At 43.5% G+C, this 21,479-nt stretch overlaps 1 protein-coding gene across 1 annotated transcript in view; it reads left to right on the top strand.

Moving 5' to 3' along the window:
* LOC142407559 (protein ELYS-like) overlaps positions 1 to 21,479 on the top strand; it is a 54,519-nt gene that overhangs the window by 26,401 nt on the left and 6,639 nt on the right. Inside the window, exons 20-35 of the mRNA XM_075497181.1 lie at positions 242 to 388; positions 1,148 to 1,335; positions 1,508 to 1,652; positions 1,747 to 1,878; positions 2,962 to 3,109; positions 3,195 to 3,345; positions 3,885 to 3,992; positions 4,501 to 4,696; positions 5,958 to 6,155; positions 7,458 to 7,887; positions 9,760 to 9,862; positions 10,774 to 10,880; positions 11,564 to 11,748; positions 13,865 to 15,610; positions 15,970 to 16,031; positions 16,354 to 16,417. Of these exons, the coding sequence (XP_075353296.1) occupies positions 242 to 388; positions 1,148 to 1,335; positions 1,508 to 1,652; positions 1,747 to 1,878; positions 2,962 to 3,109; positions 3,195 to 3,345; positions 3,885 to 3,992; positions 4,501 to 4,696; positions 5,958 to 6,155; positions 7,458 to 7,887; positions 9,760 to 9,862; positions 10,774 to 10,880; positions 11,564 to 11,748; positions 13,865 to 15,610; positions 15,970 to 16,031; positions 16,354 to 16,417 (4,110 nt within the window). The remainder of the gene's footprint in view (positions 1 to 241; positions 389 to 1,147; positions 1,336 to 1,507; positions 1,653 to 1,746; positions 1,879 to 2,961; positions 3,110 to 3,194; positions 3,346 to 3,884; positions 3,993 to 4,500; positions 4,697 to 5,957; positions 6,156 to 7,457; positions 7,888 to 9,759; positions 9,863 to 10,773; positions 10,881 to 11,563; positions 11,749 to 13,864; positions 15,611 to 15,969; positions 16,032 to 16,353; positions 16,418 to 21,479) is intronic.

Genomic DNA, 21,479 nt, shown 5'->3' with positions numbered 1-21,479 from the left:
TTTTGAATGCCTTGCACCAATCAAAGTGTATTTCTTTCTGGTTATTTATTCAGAATGCAATTTTGTGGGTAGGACCTGCCTGTCTTCAGCTTATAAGAGCTTCAAATGGCCAGACTACTACCTTAGTAGTTTCTGCTTCCTACCACTTTTATATTCTTAGTTCACTGTGTTTTTCTAAATGTAATGTGATGAATTTTTGGCCTTAGAAATTTATTAGCCTTAATTAGATACTTGATATCAGACAATTTACTTGCTTCTAGATATCACGCATTCCTTTCCGAATAAAACAGAAACTTTGGTCAACTCCTTCTCAGCTGCCTTTGCTATCCCTTGGGGACTTGTTAAGCTTATTCAAGGTTTTTGGCTTCTAGATCACGGTGATTATGACGTAAGTATGTTACAGTTTAGTGAGACGTACGTTGCAGTACAAAGCTATGATCCATAAAATGATTTTTAAAAACTGGTGCTTGGCTAATAACAGGTGATAAAACACGAGAAGCTTTTTTGTAATACTGCTACGGCATCTTCAGCAATGCACGATGATTTGAAATGTTGTTTTCATTACTTGGTCAGGAAATTGATTAAAACAAAGAAGACATCAACTGTAATGATGCTTGGTATCTGAATTTTCAAAGCCATCTGTGTAGGCGGTTTTCAGCAGGCCAGTTGAGCGCTTTCTCAAAAACAGGGGTTTGGGCACTTCAGATGTTAAAACTATGATCATAGCAGCAAGATTTGAGCCAGAAGACTGCAAAAGTGACTTTTCAACCTAACTCGTGTTCTTTCTGATGCTGAAGGTTGATTTTTGCCTGTCACAAGGTTAATATAATCTGTTTGCCTGGGAGAATAACTTCTTGTTTAGTAATGGGTTTATAAAAAGGGATGTTTGTATACAGAGATTTGGTTAACCTAGAAGAGAGTGACTTACTCCTTTTAAAACACTCACTTGGTTCTCTATGGCTAACTGAATATTTCTTCTGCAAATACTTCACAATTTTTATTTACGTGTCCTGTATGAAGTATTTCATTAGTTAGCCATATGAGTTTGTTTAACCCACATTCGCCCTTACTTGAGAGACTTCTGAATATTTTTGTTGCCTGAGGGTATGCATATATCTTAATGAGCCTGATCTCTTAACTTCTACAGAATTCGCTGGCCCTGCTCTTTCATCCAACTACAATCAAAACCGTGTCATGGCAGCATAGGAGAATTCTTCAATCCCTCATGTGCCAAGGGGAGCATAGGCCAGCCCTCAGATACATACAGATGATGAAGCCATCCATGTCAAGCAGTAGTGAAGTGCGGCTTTTCCTCACTGTGTTGTTGTCCAATAGGTAAAGACATCTATCCCACCGTTTTGGCCTTCAGCTATTGTGAAAGGCGGAGAACAAATGACACAAAGCATGTTCCCCTAAATTTCCTTTCAACCTTGAACCCAGTAGTTTTGGGGCATCTTTTTGGTCATACTATTAATATGCCTTTACATCTCAAAACAATCAATTGCAGGTGCATGGTGGAGGCTTGGGGTCTGTTGCAGCAACATAGCACGAAGTTAAACATAGAAGAGCTGCTAAAACACATGTATGAAATCTGTCAGGAGATGGGACTAGTGGAAGACTTACTGAAGCTACCTTTCACAGACACTGAACAGGTAAGTGTGGACAAGAAAGAAAATCGTAATCGTCTCTTTGAAAAGAGAAGAGGCGGAATCATAATAGAGTTTTGAAACGTGTTATTTCTCACAGGAGTGTTTGGAGAAGTTTTTACAGACCAATACTGGTGTTCAGCATGATGACTTTCTTTTAGTCCACCATCTGCAGCGTGCCAACCATATCCCAGCACTACAGTCCAATCAGTCAATGAAGGTTAACCTTATGGTAAGCATAAAAGTTCTGTCAAGTGTGCAAGTTTCTGTTGGCTGTTACTAACCGTTTTTGATACTACTCAATAAAAATCCTGCTCTGTTTTTTACACTATTCTTAGCATGTAGTATTTCAACACCTTAAGTTACCTACACCTAGTATTTCAACACCTAGTATTTCAACACCTGCAGTTACAGCTGAACCTAGAAGTTGAACAAAATAGTTCACTACTCCAAAGCTACTCTGTGAAGTTATAAATTAAATGTTAGAGACCACTGGTGACTCCGATGTCATCTCTTGTATCTTGCGCGCCGCTTTATTTTTCTAGCTGAGAGCCGCCTGGATGTGAATGCACAGGTAAAATTTGCGTGGTGGTGTTTTTTGTTAGTATTACTGTTTCTGCTTCAAGTTATAGCGTGAGCTCTGCAAGTCCACAACTTTCATTTTGCCACTTTTATGAGAGAAATTCTTACCTAACTTCTGTTTCTCAAAATAGCCAGATTAAATTTTGTGTTACGTGAACTTCTGTTATGGATCTGTGATGCATTTGCTGTTTTGCAGAAGCACAGTTTTCTAGTGAATCAAACTTATAAGGTGGTTTTGGAAGTTTTAGGTCCCGCATTTGAAAACTTTTGTCCAGCCGGAAGGTGCGTGTAGGTAGCTTTTTCTTACTCGTTTTAAGACTCTGGACAAAGACATCACTTTGTCCAACGTGATTTGCAGTTGCCCTGTATATTCAGTCATCCCAGACATTGGCGTTTCAGGAAAAACAGGGGAAAGCCTGCTATTTTGTAAGCCATTTGAAAATGGGAGGTGATAAGAAGCATATCAGAGTAAGGTTCTGCAGAGTGCCAGAATTGTTTGAACTTAAAGTTGTAGGTTCTGTTTTGATTCTCGTCTTCCTTCCACTTCACTGAAAATACCAGGTGAAAAGGGTGTGTGCTGATGGGTAGAACTTGCTGCTGTTCCGTGCAGTGGCTGTATTTGAGTGTATCTGTAGAGGAAATGTATTCACTAATTAGAAATAGCACAGACAGTTCTGTGCAATGAACTTCTTGTGATGGGTTAACTTTTTGCTTTACGCTTTTCATTCGTCAGAATGATCGTGACCCTTGCTTGAGAGAGCGAGCAGTTGCCAGAAATTCTGTATTAGACCGATATGGCAAGATCCTTCCTAGAGTTCAAAGGAAGCTGGCTGTAGAGAGAGCCAAGCCTTACCATTTGCCTTCATCGGTCTTAAGAGAAGGTAATTTGTAGGGGGGAAATATAATGGAGAGCTAACCATCACTTTGATTACACAGGGCTGATGTTTTGTCCCTCTTGCTTTACAGTCGCAAGACCAAAGCCACTATCAACAGTAACAAACCAAGCTAATGCAGGAAACGTGCATGCAGGAGAAACTTTCATCAGTAATGTATTGTCCAAAATTAGAGAAGTCGGGGTAGGAAATGAGCAGAAAGCCAGTTTCTCACAATATGATAGGTAAGCAGCCTTTTAACAAAGTTTAGTCTTGAGCTACGTGCTTGGAGAGAGAGGGAAAAATCCATTTGAATTATGTTTGTGTTTTGGAGGGAAGGTGCACCTGAATAAAGCTTTGTTTGGCTTTTTGCACATATCATAGGCAACATTGAAGACTCAATACATCATAAGTATATTTGGAGAGAGAGTTTTTCGGCTATGACAATCTTATTTATGCAAATACAGATATTTACATTATGGTAAACGTGTTTAGAGGATTTAAGGTCACTGAAACGAAAGCAATTATTACCATCAAGCTCTTGGTGTACAGATTTCGGTAGACTTGATTGGTGCTCAAATAGTAATCTTTTACCCCTTCCTGCCCAGTGTCTGCTTCGTGTCTGCCTTTGTCACTTGAAACTAGGCAGAATTACAAAGAGCAGAAAAGAGGCTAGTAGTTGTCAGATGATTTTCCTACAGGTGGTGTGGTCAAGCAAACTTGAATTCTGGTATGTTTGGACCTCAGGGAATGAAAGTCAGTTACATTTTCCTTTTCATTCTAGTCCTCGAGTTACAGAACCACCAGTCATACCACATCCTCTCCCTGATGCAGAGTTGCATGATGCATTTCTGGGGACACCAGTTACAAAACGTTCACAGCAATGTTCCAGGTATAGTGGATCTACAGAATGACGGTTTCCAAAAGGTGTTGCTTCACATATATGTGTGTGTGTGTGTGCGTGCACGTGTATGTACCCTCCGTGTTTGCAAAGTGTCCTGTTTGCATTTAGTTTTGTATCTGTTAAAGAAAAGGTCGACTTAGGGACAGAACTAAGTGGAGAATTTGAAGTGGTGCCAGCACTGAAACGTAGATGAACTTTCTTCTGACAGGAGAATTACATCACTTGTGCAACTGACAACTGGATTCCTCTTGCCTCAGAGGCAGTGATTTAGGAAATTAAGTATGAAATGTAAAGAAATAATTAAAAAAAAAAAAAAGAAAGTGCCTGTAACCTGTTCATGGGCCTGATACATGACCCCAACAGTGAGGGTTCACCTGTTTTTCTTCTTCATCAAATGTTTTTGTTAGGTATCATCATCTCAGATTTCTTGCACGCAGCATGATTTTTGTCATTTATTTCTCTTTTTTTTCATATTCTAAATTGTGCATCTTAACAGATTGCTGGATTTGGTGGTTCGTCCTGTTCCTTCGTGTTCTGCAGCACAGGGTGGTAGCTGGCAGTCACCATGCAGAGCTTCTGCTTCATTCATGGCGTCCAGCCCACTGAAATCAAATATGCATGGTCCCGTCTCAGCAAAGAATTTGTCCGGAGCATCAGAGCTGAAGTTACTGGAGACTCCCCTTGTGGTTAAGGTTTGTATTTTAAAAAAACAGTAACAACCAACCAAACCAAAAGCCTGCAAACTTTGTTTAAAATGAAACCACCAAAAAGTATTTAACACAAACACTGTTGGATTCAAACTGTGGAATATTTTCCATATTCCACATGTGGTTACTGTATATAGAGCCCTTTTGGAAGCAGTACGTTGGGAACAGTCTTGAAGAGGGAAGGTTTAGTTTGAAGTTAATTGCAGTATGCACGTTGTCCCATAGCTTTGTGAAATGCACTTGTTTTTATTGCATGGTACTTCGATACTTGATAGCTTAGACACCTGAAGATGCAATCTGTAGCTTAACCATCTCATTATTTAAGTGCTCAATAGCTCTGAGGAGTTTGACTTGCATCCCCACAAGCAAGAAGGTATATGCTTCAGGTTCTCCATGCAGCTCAGTGAATGACAACTAAGTGATGTCAGTCTCTGTCCAATTCAGTGATGGCTTTTTGCAGTAATTTTAGTTATTAATTGTTTGTGTTAAACCGTATTCCCATTCACTGCCAGCAAACTGTTACCATGCAAGGAAATAACATTTCAGCTATCTGCTTGGTGCTGATCTTTCTGCCTTTGCCTACCTGAACAAAATAGTTGTGATCTCTCTGAATTGTAACCTTTTTCTTCATCTTAAATATTGCCCGTACCGTTAGGCTAGTTTCATTATCCTCCTTGTAAACCCTTTCAATACTGTAAAATGTTTTTTGAGCTGAGGTAAGAAGACCTGAACGCTTCTCGATGAAGATGTGCAGGGATTTTTACAGCAGCGTCACTTAGTTTAGCCTAGTGCGCGGATTGATTAATTAGTGAAAAAATAAGCTCTCGCTGTTGCTTTGCAGATTGCCATTTCGCATGGCAGCGTTTTCAGTCACTGTGTCCAGGGTGACATCTGAAGTTGTATGCCTGTTAGAAGAGCAGCGTAGGAATGGCAGAACTTACCGGCATGGCAGATAACATTGCAGGCAACAAGATGCCATACCCTTGTTTCTTCAGGAAATTCATTTGAAAAATACCAGTTTATGTTGGCATTTAAAAAAACCAAAGCCAAAGAAACATAAAAAGCATGGGTTTCTATCACTAAGATTATTGTACCTTTGGAAAAAGAGCAGTGCAGAGGCTAAACTTTGTCCTCTCTGCTGGTACAAACGCAGTTTGTAATTGAAAGTAATACTTTTGACGAGGGAAGTCTTCTGTTTTGAAGATTTAGCTGTTTTGAATTTAAATGTTTTTATTTCTTTTCATAGAGGGCTAAAGTTTTGGCCACATCCGCTTCTGCTTCTCCTGGGTTTACTCCTCGGTCTATTCTCAAATCCAGCCTTCGCACCACAGCCCCAGCAACTCGCTCTGCGTCTCCAGGACGATCAGTTAGTCCTCCTGTACGAGCAAAGAAACCTAGAGTATCTTTCAGGGAAGAGAACTCGAGTGCAGAATGGACTGTTGGGGTAAGCTGGGCTGTACTTAGGGAAGTTTACAGCTAAAGGCTTAATAGACTGTGATTTGATTTAGATTTTTTTAAAGTTTGCCAGAACTCCTAATATTGCCAACTGGAATTGCAGATCAGAATGGCAGACTTGAATTTGGTGAAAAAAGGTTATGTCAGACCTTCTGTAACATCACGTGCCTGCAGGAACGTAGTCATAGTAAATGCCAGTGACCTTGGCGGTTTGTACTCAAGTGTTGTTAGGAGCTGTGATTGTTCCCAATTGCTAGTTCAGCTTCCCGCTCTACCTTTTCAAACGGTGGTATGGCAGGAAGGTAAGGAATACAGAGCGAGCCAGTTGTTTGAGTTTGTTAAGCTTTGTGAATCAAAGATCTTTGGAAGCAACAAAAGTCATGACCTGCATTTCCTTTCAGTCTCTCTTTTTGCAAGGCTGGCTTTACTTAAATGATGGTAAAAACAGACTCCTGAGGAAGAGAGCTGTACTGTTGTGTGTTCTCTAGCCTTAAAGTTCTCGGTTTTGCTTCTTGCCTTGCACCAGGGATAGCATTCATCTGGCTGTCAAATGAAGTTGGTCCACCCGAAAGTTGCCCCCTTCTCCTCCTCCTTTTGTTCTGTCACTGGGATTCCCTGAGTCAGCTCATCGTGCAGATGCCGAAGTAACGTACCCAAACCAGGGGCAGAACAGGGGCGTGTGCTGGTATCTCCATGTATGAGCTTTCCGTACATGTACCAGCAAATTGCCGTACTCTCTTTTTATTATACCATTTATTGCCTGTTGTGAAGAGCTACTCAGTTGTAACAAGAGGCTCTGTCTCCTAGATGACGTTCTTGCTGATAACACAGCGTGGCCAGATGAATTGACTTGTTCCATGCTACAGGCATAGTGAACACTAAAATAGTTTAGTAGTGCATACAAGTTGAAAAGGCAAGCATAACAGAAAGAGAAATCTTGAGTTATGATTTTAGGTGTGCAAAGCTCCCTCTTCTTGAAAGCACAGTAGTGAACCCAATGAACAGCCTTGAGATGACAGTGTAAGCAAGCACTTCATCTTAATTCTGCAAGGTCATGGAAACTCAAGAAGCAGTCAAAAGTGTGATTAATTTTTACACTCAGCTTTAGAAGCTAAGATAGTGCTAGAATGAGAACGAACTTTGTAGCACCTTGCTTAAGGTGACACTTGTAAAACTTACAAATATCAGTATATGGTTTTTTGTTTGGGTTTTTTTTCCTTGCTTTGACCTAAAGCATATGCATGTTACTGATTGTGAACCTTTTTTGTTTTTTTTGTTTTTTTTTAAAAAGGTAACAGAAGATGATAGAGCACTATGTGGAGCTTCATCTGAGCATCATCATGGTGTGGTGGAGGATGCTTGGTCTGAAAGTAGAGATAAACCAAGTGTGTTTACTCTAAGCAATCCTGAGGATGATCGTGCTGAAATGGAAGAGCCTTCCGAAGGCCTACCTGGAGATGGTTTGGAGAAAATAGATGTCAGCAAAGAAAATAGTAGCTTCTCTGCCAGGTCAGACCAAACTACTTGGGAGTATCATGATGCCAAATCACCTGGCGATTTTGAAGATGATGTCATCTTCATAGCTGCTAAACCAGCTAATTCTTCCACTGAAGAAGCTGCCAATTTCCAAGAATCGGAGAAGGAAGAAGACAGTGAAATGCTTGAAGATAAACCTTTCTGGACGGAACAACCAGATTCGTCAGAACCAGGAAAAGAAGCTGGTGTGTTTCATCCTATGATAACCTAAGTTTCTGAATTTTTCAACTGTCTTCACAAGGTTAAATTGCTGATGAGCGCAGTGGTTAACGATGAGTGTTCACAAGTGTCCTAGGCACTTCCTTGTCCTAGGCTTTTAGAATTGCCACTCTGGTTTGAGTCCTTTTTTAGGTATCCTGGACATTATGAATGTATACTGCTTCTGGCTGGTGTTTCTTGTGTGTAATTGCAGCTGAGAGGCAGCAGTGATTTGTGGGAGTTTTGAGAGGGATACAAGTTGAAAACTGAAGCTTCTGGTGATGTTTTAGGGCTACTTCTGTAGGCTGCAGGTTTTTGACAGCGAGTTTAGTGTACGGCGTGCTTTGACTACATAGAGTTTTTTGTTCCCTCCCTTTTTTTTTTTTAACCACCTCCTTAGCGCTCAGTTAAATAGTTTTCTTCTGGAAGTGAGTCTGCTTGTGTGTCTGCTTCTCACTACAGCTATGCTTGCTCTTTTTGCTGTCTCAACAGCTTATGCAGCCTTTGGCAAACCTATTTCAGTTGGTCCTTGGTAATTCAGCTCAATTCAACTCATTCAAGCCAGTCCAGCTGGCTTGAGTGTTCATACGAGCAGGTCTGCTGGCAGATGAGATGTAGCTCACTAGCTGGTGAGCAGTGATGAAGAGCTGGGAATGAAAGTAGTGCAGGAACAGGGAGATGTGCAAACACAGCTACAGTCAGTATTTGACAAACAGAGCTCGGTCCGCTCAACTCCTTTTTTATAAAAGAAGTTTGCTCTTCCTGGGACAGGTATGCAAGTGTCAGAGTTCTGTGGCTGAGGTCTTGAAACGGTTCCTAGCAGTGAGCGTGTACTCCAGGATCAGTGCATCATATGCAGCCGGATTCAGTCCGAAGTCTGAGCTGATTCTGGAGGGTCCTGGAGAGTGATTGTTGCTATTGAAGTTCCTCAGCTCCTTTTCTTTTGAAATAACAGGCTTGCCCAGATACGGACTCCATGTACACTCATCTCCAGAGCTGAGTGTTTCTAGGAAGAGAGCTCAAAACTTTTGCCTGTCCTCCTGTAGATGTCTCATATTGGGACAAGAAATCAAAGGTGCTTTTCGTTAAAAAGAATGGTGAGGCGCTAATCACTAAAGAATAACCTTATGAAGAAACTTGGTCGTTGCTGGACTATGGTACAAACAGTTCTGTACAATTTCAGTACCCTGGAAGCACTAGAGGGCAGTCAGTACAGCTCTTGTTTGGCCTGAGCTAGCAAAGTTACCCCAGTCCTGCACACTGCCTGCAAAGGTAATTGCTGGATGTGGAGGAAGCAGACAGTAGGAACAAAGAAGCAAAGGAGGATGTGTCTAAAATGGAACCTGTTGAGAGCAAACCAGGTTAGCAAGCAGTTGGGTTTCAACACCACCAGTCAACCTCTAGAGAAAAGAACAAGAAAAGTCCTTAGACGCCTTCTTGTAGAAGAGGGGAAATGGAGTCAAGAAAGGAAAGCAGCATTGCTGGAATGAGAGAAATATCCAAAGAGAAATAAGAACACTTACTCCCCAATTGTAAGAAGGAGGGATGTTTTCTGCAGTTTTTATGTATTAGGTCAGTAACGTACCGAGTTTAGTTTGCAAGCAGAATATCAATGTTTCTTTGCTATTTTGATATCTTTGGTGACGTTGTTTTCTTGCCTGAAATTGTACATCAGACTTCTTGTTTTCCTGGAAAGACAAATTCAGACCTTCTGTGCATTTGAAGTCTCGGTAGCATTATTTTGTTAGATCACTATCCTAGATGACATGCATAAAGGCTCACTTCAAAATCCTATGAGCCTTTTAAAAGAAGTGATGTTAAGTGCAACAGGGAAGTCATCCACCTGTCTCTTTTTGTAGGGTTTGTGGAAGAGTCAAATGCTGAATGTCTTACCCTTCCTGAGGATGGTAAATTGGTGTTTAAAGCTGCGGAGGCTGCTACTTTTGGGAGTGCCAGTGAGGGGTAAGTTTATGAAATAGATACGTCTTTGGGTTCACACAACATGTAACTGCTGGCTTTCCTGCGTTTGAAAGCCATGATTCTGACCTGGTATTGGTTCTTTCCTGTGTTCTCCTATATAAGGGCTTTTCTATTCCTTTCTGTCTGTGACCAGAACAACTGGTTTGGCATGACTAGAAGTCCAACTGAGTCGCTGTCAATTTGAGCCTTTTTTCTCAAATCATGGCAGACCCCAAAGTATGGCGATAAAGACTCCATTCACCAGGCTGTATACACCTTTTTACAGTGTGAGGGTTACTAAGCAGATACTGTGAACGTAAGCCCTGCTTTTGTCTGAAACTCCTGTAGCTACAAATTGCACCTGGCATTCCTGTAACCTTAGTGGGTTTCTTTGGGGGTTTGAATACTTTCTGGCAGTATTTTATGCACTTGTTTTCTGTGTGTGCTCAGTTAGCATCTATTGGTTCATGGCAAGGGAAGCAGTTTTCTCGCCAGGTACTTTAAAAGCTGCAACTGCTTAGTGATAAAGACAGAATGTCAGCCATGAAATAACCCTTAATTTCAAGTGGTAACGCACACGGGTGCAAACGTTTGTTCGGTTTCTTCTGAACCTCGCATATAGCAGTTGCACTCTTTCCACAGAAGACAAATAATATATTATTCTTTAATACAACTCTGTTGTTATGTTATTATGTAGTGTTAGGTAGCTGGGCAGAATGTTAAGTAAGTTCTTGGGTCATGGCATAAAATGAGCCACAAATTGCCTGTAGCTGTGTTGGTAAAGGCATTTCTAATTTTTCTTAATTTTTTCTGTTTGGAAACGTGAAGATTTCACAGTGAGAAAGTAACGTGTAAAGCTCTTCAAGGTTTGTTTTGAAGCTGTATGATGAATTTCTCTCTTTCTGTTCATGAAGTGAAACCAACCAGGAGGAGTCCCCAACGCCCTCTGCGTCAGAAGAAAAAGCCATAGCAGTTGCAACAAACGCACAGCTTTCTGAATCCCCGGAGGCAGACAGTGCATGTATGTACAGTATGTTGGAGATGTTGTGTGAGTTAAGGTAGCTGAACTCCTTAGTAAAGTAAAATGTGGAGTTTGCCATACCACGAGAGGTGTCTCGGACTGAAGTACTACTGGCATGTTACTGCTAACTTTCATTCAACTGTAGAGAGAATACCCTCCTCAGAGAAAGTCCTTGTCGAAAACGCACACTGAATGTTCCTCTTCTTGACAAAGATTTTGAGAAAACGGGTAGAATGTAGACTATGAGAAGGAGCGTTCAGTATTTATTTGAATGTTGTACCCCACTACTCATTTGTGTGCTGTGGGGATCTGCTGCTTGAGTCCCTATTTTAAAAGATGATGCATCCTCGGTATTCCGGCTGTGAAGAAGCAGCAGCTATCAGTGTGCCTTTCCAGCCACCCTTTCCTCTGCTGTTCTTTTTGTCCATGGACTTGCCAGCTGATTTTCCCCTTCCCCTTTTTCTTTTTTCTTTTTGTTTTTGTTTTTTTTTTCCTCCTCCATATTGTGGGGCTGCCTCCTTTACAGACAGACAGTTCTGGCTTCTAGGTTTTGGAGAAAGCCCAATAGATGTGGCAGGATGGAGAACTGTACTGTTGGCTCCTGTTCCCCCTGTTACTTGCTGTTGCTTAAACCCGAGTCTTTTACATAGCAGATAAGTTACAATGATATAAATCTCTTCCAGCTGTGATAAGTATCCTTGACAGTGAGGCTATGGTCAGTACTCCTTCAGAAAATCGCCTGGAGGGGAAGCGTGTGGATTTACCTAAAGAAGGTAACCGAGAAGCAGCTGAAGTTGAAGAAAATGTTCCTTTTCCGCAGGAAGAAAGAACTGTTTCTAACAGTCTTCCTAAAACAGAGGAAATTCATGTAAGTAAACTATTTTCCCATTTTGCAACTTGAGGGCAGTCCTGTCTTACTGACAATTAGAAGGCACCCCAAAGTGTCTCCGTTTCTTTAGCTGGCTAGCACAAGTTAAAACCTCATTACGTAAGGGCAGGTACATTTTTCTCCTATGCGTTTCCTGTCCCTACAGCAGAGAATGGAACCTGTCAAGACTTGGGCCTTTGAGAGCTGTACTAGTACCAAAAAGTGCCTAACCTATTTTTTAAAATACCCATGCGTTCGCTTGGTTTTCTAGAACTTAAACGTTTCTTATTTGACTTAAAAAAGAAATAGTTTTGATGTTAAAGGCAATAAGAAAAGCTGGGGAGTGCAGCTTTTCGATACTGGGGGCCATTTAGCGAATGACAATATGACGTGGGAACCAAACTCATTTTCAGAATGGTTTAGGTGCTTCAGTCCTTTACTATTTGTTCCTGATTAACATAAACAGAATTCCCAGGAATGAGTTAATTTCAGTGTCAAGATATTTCCAGCTACTTAAAACTCTTGGGCTTTTGGGGGTTGTTTTTGTTTTTTTTTTTTCTGTAACCCCATGTTTTTTTAACATCTAAACTTGTACAATATGAATCTTAAAAGGTTGTTCGCATGGACTGAAAACGAGAACTAGAGCTTCTCCAGTTGTCCCAGGTTTTTCCCCAGGTTCTTCCTTGCTTCTGCTGGGGCTGATGAGGTATTTGGAGTCCTTGTGGATGTCCTCTAAGTACCATACGGAGTAGAGCGTCAAATTCCTGTAGGATTATAGTCACAGGAATTAACACTAGCCAGAGTGAAATACAAACTGAAAGGCAGGCGTACCACACAGACATTGGTCTTAAGTAAGGGACAGTGCTTTTCAGTGTCCCAGATTTCAGATGAAGTTAAATAGGCAGTCACTTACTTATTTAGCTGGTCTCAGCTTTGGGATTTAGGACGACGCTGTAGAGAAGATGATTATAGACTTGGGAATACATAAATCACTCATGGGAGTAGATGGAAAATTTGTGATGAGAAGAAGGGAGCAGGTACCTGAGACGGTCACAAAGCTCCTGCAGTCATTCATGTAGCAGTACAGTGGAGGTTTTTCTGCTTTTGTTGTAACTGGTTCTTACTGATTTAGATGTAAACATCTGGTTTGGGCTTGTCTACCTCCCCCGAATTTAGAACAACCTACTTACTGCTTTCCTGTTTGCAGATTTGTAAGCATAAAAGGAAAGTTTATGCGGACTCGCACGTCTTGAATTCAGTTTTGAAGCAAGGCATGTTGCTATAACGTGATGCTTTCGCAACTTTTGACAAGGCAGGAGGCAAGAGAATAAGCAGATTCTATGGAGACTCCTGCTGAGCGGCTTCTTCCTTCTGCCATCGTTGGCTATCGCTGTCACTTAGAGGGCTGGGCAAAGGTCCCTACACGTTGATTAAATTATCTGGGCCATTTGAGTCACTGGAAATAGGTAACAGATAGTACTTTTGTTCTCAACATAAAAGCTTGAGTATCTCATGTGGGTCTAGAAGGAAAGACTAATTGCTCAGTACAGGGAACTACAAAACACGAGACGGAGGTATTTAGAATATACGTGTTGTCTCATGCAATCCAAGTGATTCCTTAAAGTGCAGTCCTGAGTTGTCGGCTGTGACACCTGGCCAGTTTGACGGCGTGTTGCGGTGACAGCTGTTGTGACTGCAACTTTAAACTTTGGGGCCATAACTGTATTTTACCCTGTTAGATGCAGAGTCGGTCACTCTGTGTGGATTTGTGGTCAGGCCAGGGAGTACTGCAATGTGATGATTACTGCCAGTTGTGTCTACCGCTTGGATTGTAAAACTGCTCACTTTGTTCACGGGTGGCGGCAACTCGTTAGTCGTGAACAGAACTATCAGAAATGGAGCATGTGACTGCATACACCGAATACTCTGTTCTCTGTCCCTTAAACGCATAAGCTTTTAGCTGTAGTAGAGAGTACATTGTACGTTTCTAACTTTACATTCAGTGGTGATCTGAAAGGAAAAGCAGCATTTCACTCTCCTCAGTTTCATCTAGCTCACTTTGAAGTTAGTCTGTCTGGTAATTAGTAATGCATTAACAGACATTTCTTAACTTCAGGTTATTGAAGAGAGTGCGGTTAAGGCACAAGCCTCCGAAGAAGCACCTGAAACATCACCATATAGTGAACACCACCCATCAGGCAATCTTCAGTACAGCTATGACAGTACAGAGCAACGGGCTGCATGTGATTTGCCTGGTAACAAAGATGGCGAATGCGATGCAGCTGAGGGAGATGGAGAGCATTTTCTATCTCAGAGTAATTTCACTTTATTCTTGGAAGCAGAAGAAGGTGAAGCGGAGACGGGAGACCCTACGTTAGTAGATGCTTCTAAAGCGGCTGGCACAGCAACAGAGGAAAAACCTGTGAACAGTTTTGGAAATACTGAAAAGCAAGAACATGTTACAAACTCAGTGTCCACTGTAACTAGTGATCAGGAATCTCAAAATATTGCAGAGTCGCTGCCATACGTGCCTGAACCCATTAAGGTAGCTATTGCTGAGAACTTGCTGGATGTAATCAAAGACACAAGAAGTAAAGACTTTACCTCTGAAGTGGTAGAACAACCTATTCATGAAAACATAGGTAAAAAGGTAGCTAGATTCCAGAAGGCAAAAGCTCCCTTAACAACTGTGCCAGAAGGAGTGGAGGATGAAACCAGCATACAGCAAGTAGAGTACGTCATCACTCCGAGAACCCGCACAAGGGGACAACCGAGTAGAGGTCTAAGTATTGCATCGGCAGGCGCTCAGCAACTACTGAAGAGAGACAAGCCACTTTTGTTAGGACTGTCTCCTAGGAGGAGTACCAGGCGAACGAAAGAAGCATCTGAGACTTCTCGTCTTCAAACAGAACAAGATGCTCAAGATGAGCAAATACCTGTGATACCTGTGACTCCTAGGAGAGGTAGGAAGCCTAAACCGACTAATTCCGAAAAAGGAGAAAGCAGCCATTCTGATGGACGAGCGTTGTCCGTCAGTACGCAGTCCACAGCCGTTACTCCAAGAAGAGGATTCAGGAGGGCAAAGGAAGCTGCCTCTGAGCTCTTGGAAGAGGCTAATGAGGAAACTTCTGTTGCTGAAGGTAGCCTTATTGCTTCTGCTACTCCCAAAAGGCCTAGAGGAGGAAAAAGTTCAGCAGGAGATCAAGCAACTGGCCAGGTTGACACTGATCAGAAGATAAAGCCGGCAGTCAGTCCCGGTAGAAGTGCAAGAAAACCGAAAAGCATTAATTTACAAGTTACTGGAAATATTGTCAAGGATCAAGAGGTGCAGCCTAGTGACCAAGTCCTTTTACCTGTGCCAGCTAAAAGAGGCAGAAGAAGAAAGAAGAGTTCATCAGAAGTTTCAGAAAATTCTGACCTTGATGTGTCTAAATCATCGCTTCCTCAAACAGAATTTAAACTGCCTGTCACTCCTAGAAGAAGTGCTAGGAAGGGGGCACAAAATCTCTTGGCAGACACAGCATCTCTCTCTGCTCAGGAAGACATACATTCAGGTGGGAAGGTGGAAGTCCTTGATACTCCTAGGAGAAGAAGAAGAAGAGTTCCACATGCTGAACCAGAAAAAATGGATACTCCTGAGCAAACGCCTGCACAGCCAACTGAGGAATCAGCCACACCCAGGACTACAGTAAGGACAGGGCGTCGGGGCAGAAAGAGACGGTCAGTATCGGAGGAGAGCACAGGGGAGGAGGCCTTCCCCCAAGGACCTGGTGGCAGGCCGTTGCTGCGTGAAGGCAGAAACCCATCACGACGTGGTGAAATACTACGAATTTTAGCAGAACGTATTACAAGAGCATGCCCAGTGTGCAATTAAGGCCACAGATAACTAAGTCGTTTAATCCCCCATTGGAACCTCCTCTCATGGAAGACTACTCTCAGGGTTGTCAGCACAATAAATTGATTTGCTGCAATTGCATCAGTTCCCATGTAACTACTCATAAATAGCTTAGTTGTTGATTTCTGGTGGAGAAAACACAAGCTCCAGGCAGAAGCCAATCCATAGTTTGTCATGAGTTGTTAGGCAATGCTTGTAAGGTAATTAGTCTAGGCCAATCTGAAAATACGATGAAATAATAAAATTTCAAGTAATAAGATAGCATGTGTTTCTTATTTTGCTTGTACTTTTGTCTTCTGTGCAAAACTTCTGGGTTTCCGTTCCAGGAATGCTTTTTTCGCCAAAGTAGTCAAGAAGATGAGTGTCTCTGGTATGCTTGGAGATCAACGTACCGTGGTTCCTTCTGAACTAAAGCTGTTCCTAAAATGAAATGCATTTTGCAGCGCACCGTCCTATGCGGATGCCCAGCATGGGAGGTAGAGGGAAAAATGCAAGTTACACTTACTGATGAGACTAAACCAGGAACGATGAGTGGATGACTGGTTGCTGGTATTTTGATACTACAATTGTCATTTTAATACACAGAGAGAGAAGGATGCAGGAAGTAGGGGTGTGATTCCTACAAACACCAACAGCGCAAGCACATATGACCCTGGGAATCCAGGGCACAGGAAATCCTTTACTTTTGATCTGGCCTGTTGGCCTCATAGTAGCTTCCTGAAGGACGAGAATGGTATGCTCATCTCAGCAGGATCCAACAGTTTTGCAGGCCAGGTAAGACTATTCAAAGAACCAACTAAAAGCAGTTTTGGCTAATACACAGTTGTAGAGTGGTCAGCTTGCTTATCTCCCGTTATTAACATCCATGTAAGTGTAATGCAAATGACTGGCATTTATCAGTTTACTGGTCTGAAGCACTAGCTAGCTTTTATCTACATTTCTGTCACCCTGGAACTCAGTATTACTTTCAAGTGTGTTTGCAAAACTTGATTCCTAACTTAAGCTATTAGTGGGGGCACTCCTACCGGACAGCAGTGCTTGTGTATGCATTTGCTTGCTCAGCTATGAAGAGGAGGCACTCGATCGTTTTTTTACAGAGAGGTCTTTTGTGATCTTGGTCAAGGAGTGTCATTTATTTCCAAGATCTTTCCAGGTTGTACTTTTAAAAAGACTTAGTCAATTTCAAATTAGCAAAAATAGAAACGGTGAGTATATGGAGCAACTCACAGTACAAGCCATACTGGATCCTATAAAATAGTGTTGAATAAAAAGCTGATGTAGTACAGCTCGATTTACAGACAAACCCTAAAGTGATAATTAGTCACAGGCATAATTAATTGATCCCTAACACGAGAACCAAAAATGTTACATTTTAGTAAACTTTTTTTTAAAAAAACCTTTACTTTCTTTACCTACCTCTTTAACTTTCTTTACCTACCTCTTTAACTTTCTTTACCTCTTTCATCCCTTGTAGTACTTTTCTTCTTTCTCCTTTCTGTATTTTGCTCCTTTTTGGTTTCGACTGGGATAGAATTCATTTTCTTCCTAGTAGCTGGAGTAGTGCTGTGTTTTGGATTTAGCGTGAGAATAATGTTGATAACACACTGATGACCGAGTTGTCGCTAAGCAGTGCTTACACTAAGTCAGGGACTTGTCAGCTCCCCAAGCTCTGCCAGGCGCACAAGAAGCTGGGAGGGAGCACAGCCAGGACAGCTGACCCCAACTGGCCAAAGGGCTATTCCATAGCATAGGACGTCATGCGCAGTATATAAGCTGGGGGGAGGTGGCCGGGGGGCAGTGATCGCTGCTCGGGGACTGGCTGGGGGTCAGTCGGTGGGAGGTGAGTGCTTGCATCACTTGTTTTTCCTGAGTTTTCTTCCTCTCTCACTCTTCTGTTGTTTTCCTTCTCATTACAATGTATTGTTATTATTATTTATTATTATTATTATTATGTTTTATTTCAATTATTAAACTGTTCTTATTTCAACCCATGAGTTTTCTCACTTTTACCCTTCTGATTCTCTCCCCTCTCCCACCGCAGGGCAGTGAGCGAGCGGCTGTGTGGGGCTTAGTTGCCAGCTGGGGTTAAACCACGACAGTCCTCTTTGGCACCCAACGTGGGGTATGAAGGGTTGAGATAACGACAGATCTGACCAGAGCATGTTAAAATAAATGCGTTATAAGCATTCATTTTTTTAGTTTAATAGTCGCTGGTCACAATGGTTTGTCATTTGCGCGCATGGTTGTATGATGTAAGATACGCACTTGCAGTATGTGTTCCCGGCGGTGCGGTTTGTCACTTCTGGGAGATGGGTCAGGACTATCATTTTACTGTACCGTGTAACATCGGCTTATGAGACGATAACGTCACTGGTCAAAAAACCGATTGGGAAGTTGTAGTTGGTACTGCCGTCATCTCCGCACCTCGGGCGCCATCTCTCGAAACTATTAATAATGACACGCTTTCTCCTTCCACTCCTTTCTTTCTCCTCACAGCTTTTCTCCTCGGAGACCCAGTCTAGGGGGAAGACGGGGAGGATGGTTTCCCCCGTTCTTTCACCTTCCCTTTCTCCTCCAGGCTAGTGCCACCAGCTCTCGAGAATGTTGCATACCCCTGGGATGTTCAAGCCAGCATGCTGCTATTGCTCTGTCTTCTGAATGTGTTTCAGGCCTTGTTCAGGGTTAAACAACTATTTTAAAAGATCACCCAGAGATCTGCCCCGAGGCTGGAGGGTCATGGGTGGCACGGCATGTGGGAGAATACGGGCAGGTACTTAGAGAACTTCTCACCTCCAGTGGTCTGGAACTTCACTCCCCAACAACTCCAGGATCCTGATGAAGTGATAGAATGCTTGAAAAAAAAAAATGCCGTAGTTATTCCAAAGAGACGCAACTGATCGCACTGTGCTGGGCCTTGGCTACTATCTACCAAACACTCCTCGGTATTATGCAGCACCCTCAGGGAGAAGAGAGGGAAAACAAACCGACAGGCACTGCGGCTACTCCAGCCCCGGCGCCTGGCACTGCGGCTGAACCAGAGAACCAACCCGTGCCAGTATCAGTCACCCCCGTACACAAGGAGAAATGTTGGAAGCAAAAGTCAGCTCGTTTAGTAAGGGAGGATCAAAAAGCAGGGCCATCACGAGGAGAGGAGGAGGAAGAACTCGTAAACGAGACGGAAACCACCCGATCCCTATCCCTGAGTGAGCTGCGAGACATGCAAAAAGATTTCAGCCATTGTCCAGGTGAGCACATTGTCACCTGGCTGTTCGGATGCTGGGATAATGGGGCCAGTAGCCTGGAATTAGAGAGTAGGGAAGCCAAAGAGCTGGGATCTCTTTCTAGGGAAGGGGGCACTGACAAAGCGATTGGAAAGGGGCACAGGCCCTCAGCCTCTGGAGGTGACTTCTGTCAGGTATGAAGGAAAGATAACCATTCAAGGAAGATGTTACATATCGCCCAGGCAAATGGACCACCGTGGAGAGAGGTATCCAGTACCTGAGGGAATTAGCCATTAGCCACCAGGTCATTATGGTGACCTGGACATCGAGCAGTTATCCAAAGATCCAGATGAAGTCCAGTGCACACGACCCATGTGGCAGAAGTTGGTACGGAGCGCACCAGTGTCATATGCCAGCTCATTGGCAGTAATGGCCTGGAAAGATGGAGAGGGACCAACGGTGGATGAATTGGCTGGCCAGCTCCAGGAATACGAAGGAAGTATCTCTTCCTCCCTCATCTCGGCTGTGGAGAAACTGTCCTGGGAGGTCCAGCAACTCAAAGAGGATAGGTCCTACTCCCCACCTGTACGGACCAGTATCTCAGCTATTAGGAGCCAGCGTTCTTCTGCTCAAGGGAGAGGATATAGAGGGTACACACCACGGGCACCCTGTGGTTTTACCTGCGTGACCACAGAGGGGACATGAGGAAGTGGAATGGAAAAATCTCCCTCGACCCTAGAGGCGCGGGTACGTGAGTTGCAAGGAAAAACAATCACACAAGGGGGTTCTTCCAGGAAAATTGCTGCTCCAGTTTCCAGTGGGCAGTTCCCCAGACAGAGTAGAAGGGCTGATCTTACTCCTGACTTTAATGAAGGAACTCCTGACTCGTATTTACAAGAAGTGGGTAATGAATACTATGACCAGGACTAGAGGGGCCCTGCCTCCAGCCAGGTGGAGGAAAGGGACAACTGGGCTTACTGGACTGTGTGGATTCGATGGCCTGGCTCATCAGACCCACAGGAGTGGAAGTAAACAGCTGTCCACATTGCCTGCTCTCTCAGAGGACCCTTCTGTTGTGGGGTTGCTGAAGGTCAAAGAACAACAGGTGCCAATCACTACCACAACGGTGCACCTGCGGCAATATCGCACCAACTGAGACTCCCTGATTCCCATCCATAAGCTGAATCGTTGACTGGAGAGCCAAGGAGTGATCAGGAACACTCGCTCACCTTTTAACAGTCCTACATGGCCAGTGCAAAAGTCTAATGGAGAGTAGACACTAACAGTAGACTATCGTGGCCTGGACGAAGTCATGTTGCCGCCGCTTGCTGCTGTGCTGGACATGCTGGAACTTCAATATGAACTGGGGTCAAAGGCAGCCAAATGGCATGCTACAACTGATATCGCTAATGCGTTTTTCTCAATCCCTTTGGCAGCAGAGTGCGGGCCACAGTTTGCTTTCACTTGGAGGGGCGTTCAGTACACTTGGAATCGACTGCCCCAGGGGTAGTCGAACAGGGTGAAGCTCTGGAATATCTGCACTATGTTGATGACATCGTCATCAACAATATTTGGGGCAATACAGCAGCTTTCTTAGGCGTTGTGGGTTTTTGGAGAAGGCATATTCCAAATTACAGTCTGATCGTAAGCCCTGTCTATCAAGTGACCCGGAAGAAGAACAATTTCAAATGGGGCCCTGAGCCACGACAAGCCTTTGAACAAATTAAAGGGGAGATAGTTCATGCAGTAGCCCTTGGGCCAGTCTGGGCAGGACAAGATATGAAAAATATGCTCTACACCGCGCTGGGGAGAATGGCCCTACCTGGAGCCTTTGGCAGAAAGCACCAGCAGAGACTCGAGATGGACCCTTAGGGTTTTGGAGTCGGGGATAGAGAGGATCCAAGGCCCGCTATACTCCAACTGAGAAAGAGATATTGGCAGCATATGAAGGGGTTTGAGCTGCTTCAGAAGTGGTTGGTACTGAAGCACAGCTCCTCCTGGCACCCCGGCTGCCGGTGCTGGGCTGGATGTTCAAAGGGAGGGTCCCCTCTACACATCGTGCAACGGATGCTACGTGGAGTAAGTGGGTCCCACTGATCACACAACGGGCTCGAATAGGAAACCCCCGTTGCCCAGGAATCTTGGAAACGATCATGGACTGTCCAGAAGGCAAAGATTTTGGAATATCGCCAGAGCAGGAGGTGACGCGTGCTGAGGAGACCCCACTGTACAACAAACTACCAGAAAATGAGAAGCAATATGCCCTGTTCACTGATGGGTCCTGTCGTGTTGTAGGGAAGCATCGGAGATGGAAAGCTGCTGTATGGAGTCCTATACGACAAGTGGTAGAAACTGCTGAAGGAGATGGTGAATCGAGCCAGTCTGCAGAAGCGAAGGCCATGCAGCTAGCTTTAGACATTGCTGTCTGAGGAAAGTGGCCAGTGCTCTCTCTCTATGCTGTCTCAGGGATGGTGGCAAATTCCCCTCGCGTACGAGAGCAGCCCCCAGGCAGCACGAGTGACCAGGAGCACACGAACAGGACTGGCAAACAGGGAACTATTCTATAGACAGAAGGCAAATTCTGTCAGACGAACAGACGAACTATTCTATAAGCA

Source organism: Mycteria americana, chromosome 3 (assembly GCF_035582795.1).
Source record: "Mycteria americana isolate JAX WOST 10 ecotype Jacksonville Zoo and Gardens chromosome 3, USCA_MyAme_1.0, whole genome shotgun sequence".
In the NCBI taxonomy this organism is placed as follows: domain Eukaryota; kingdom Metazoa; phylum Chordata; class Aves; order Ciconiiformes; family Ciconiidae; genus Mycteria; species Mycteria americana.
This window is presented reverse-complemented; position numbering and strand designations above follow the sequence as displayed.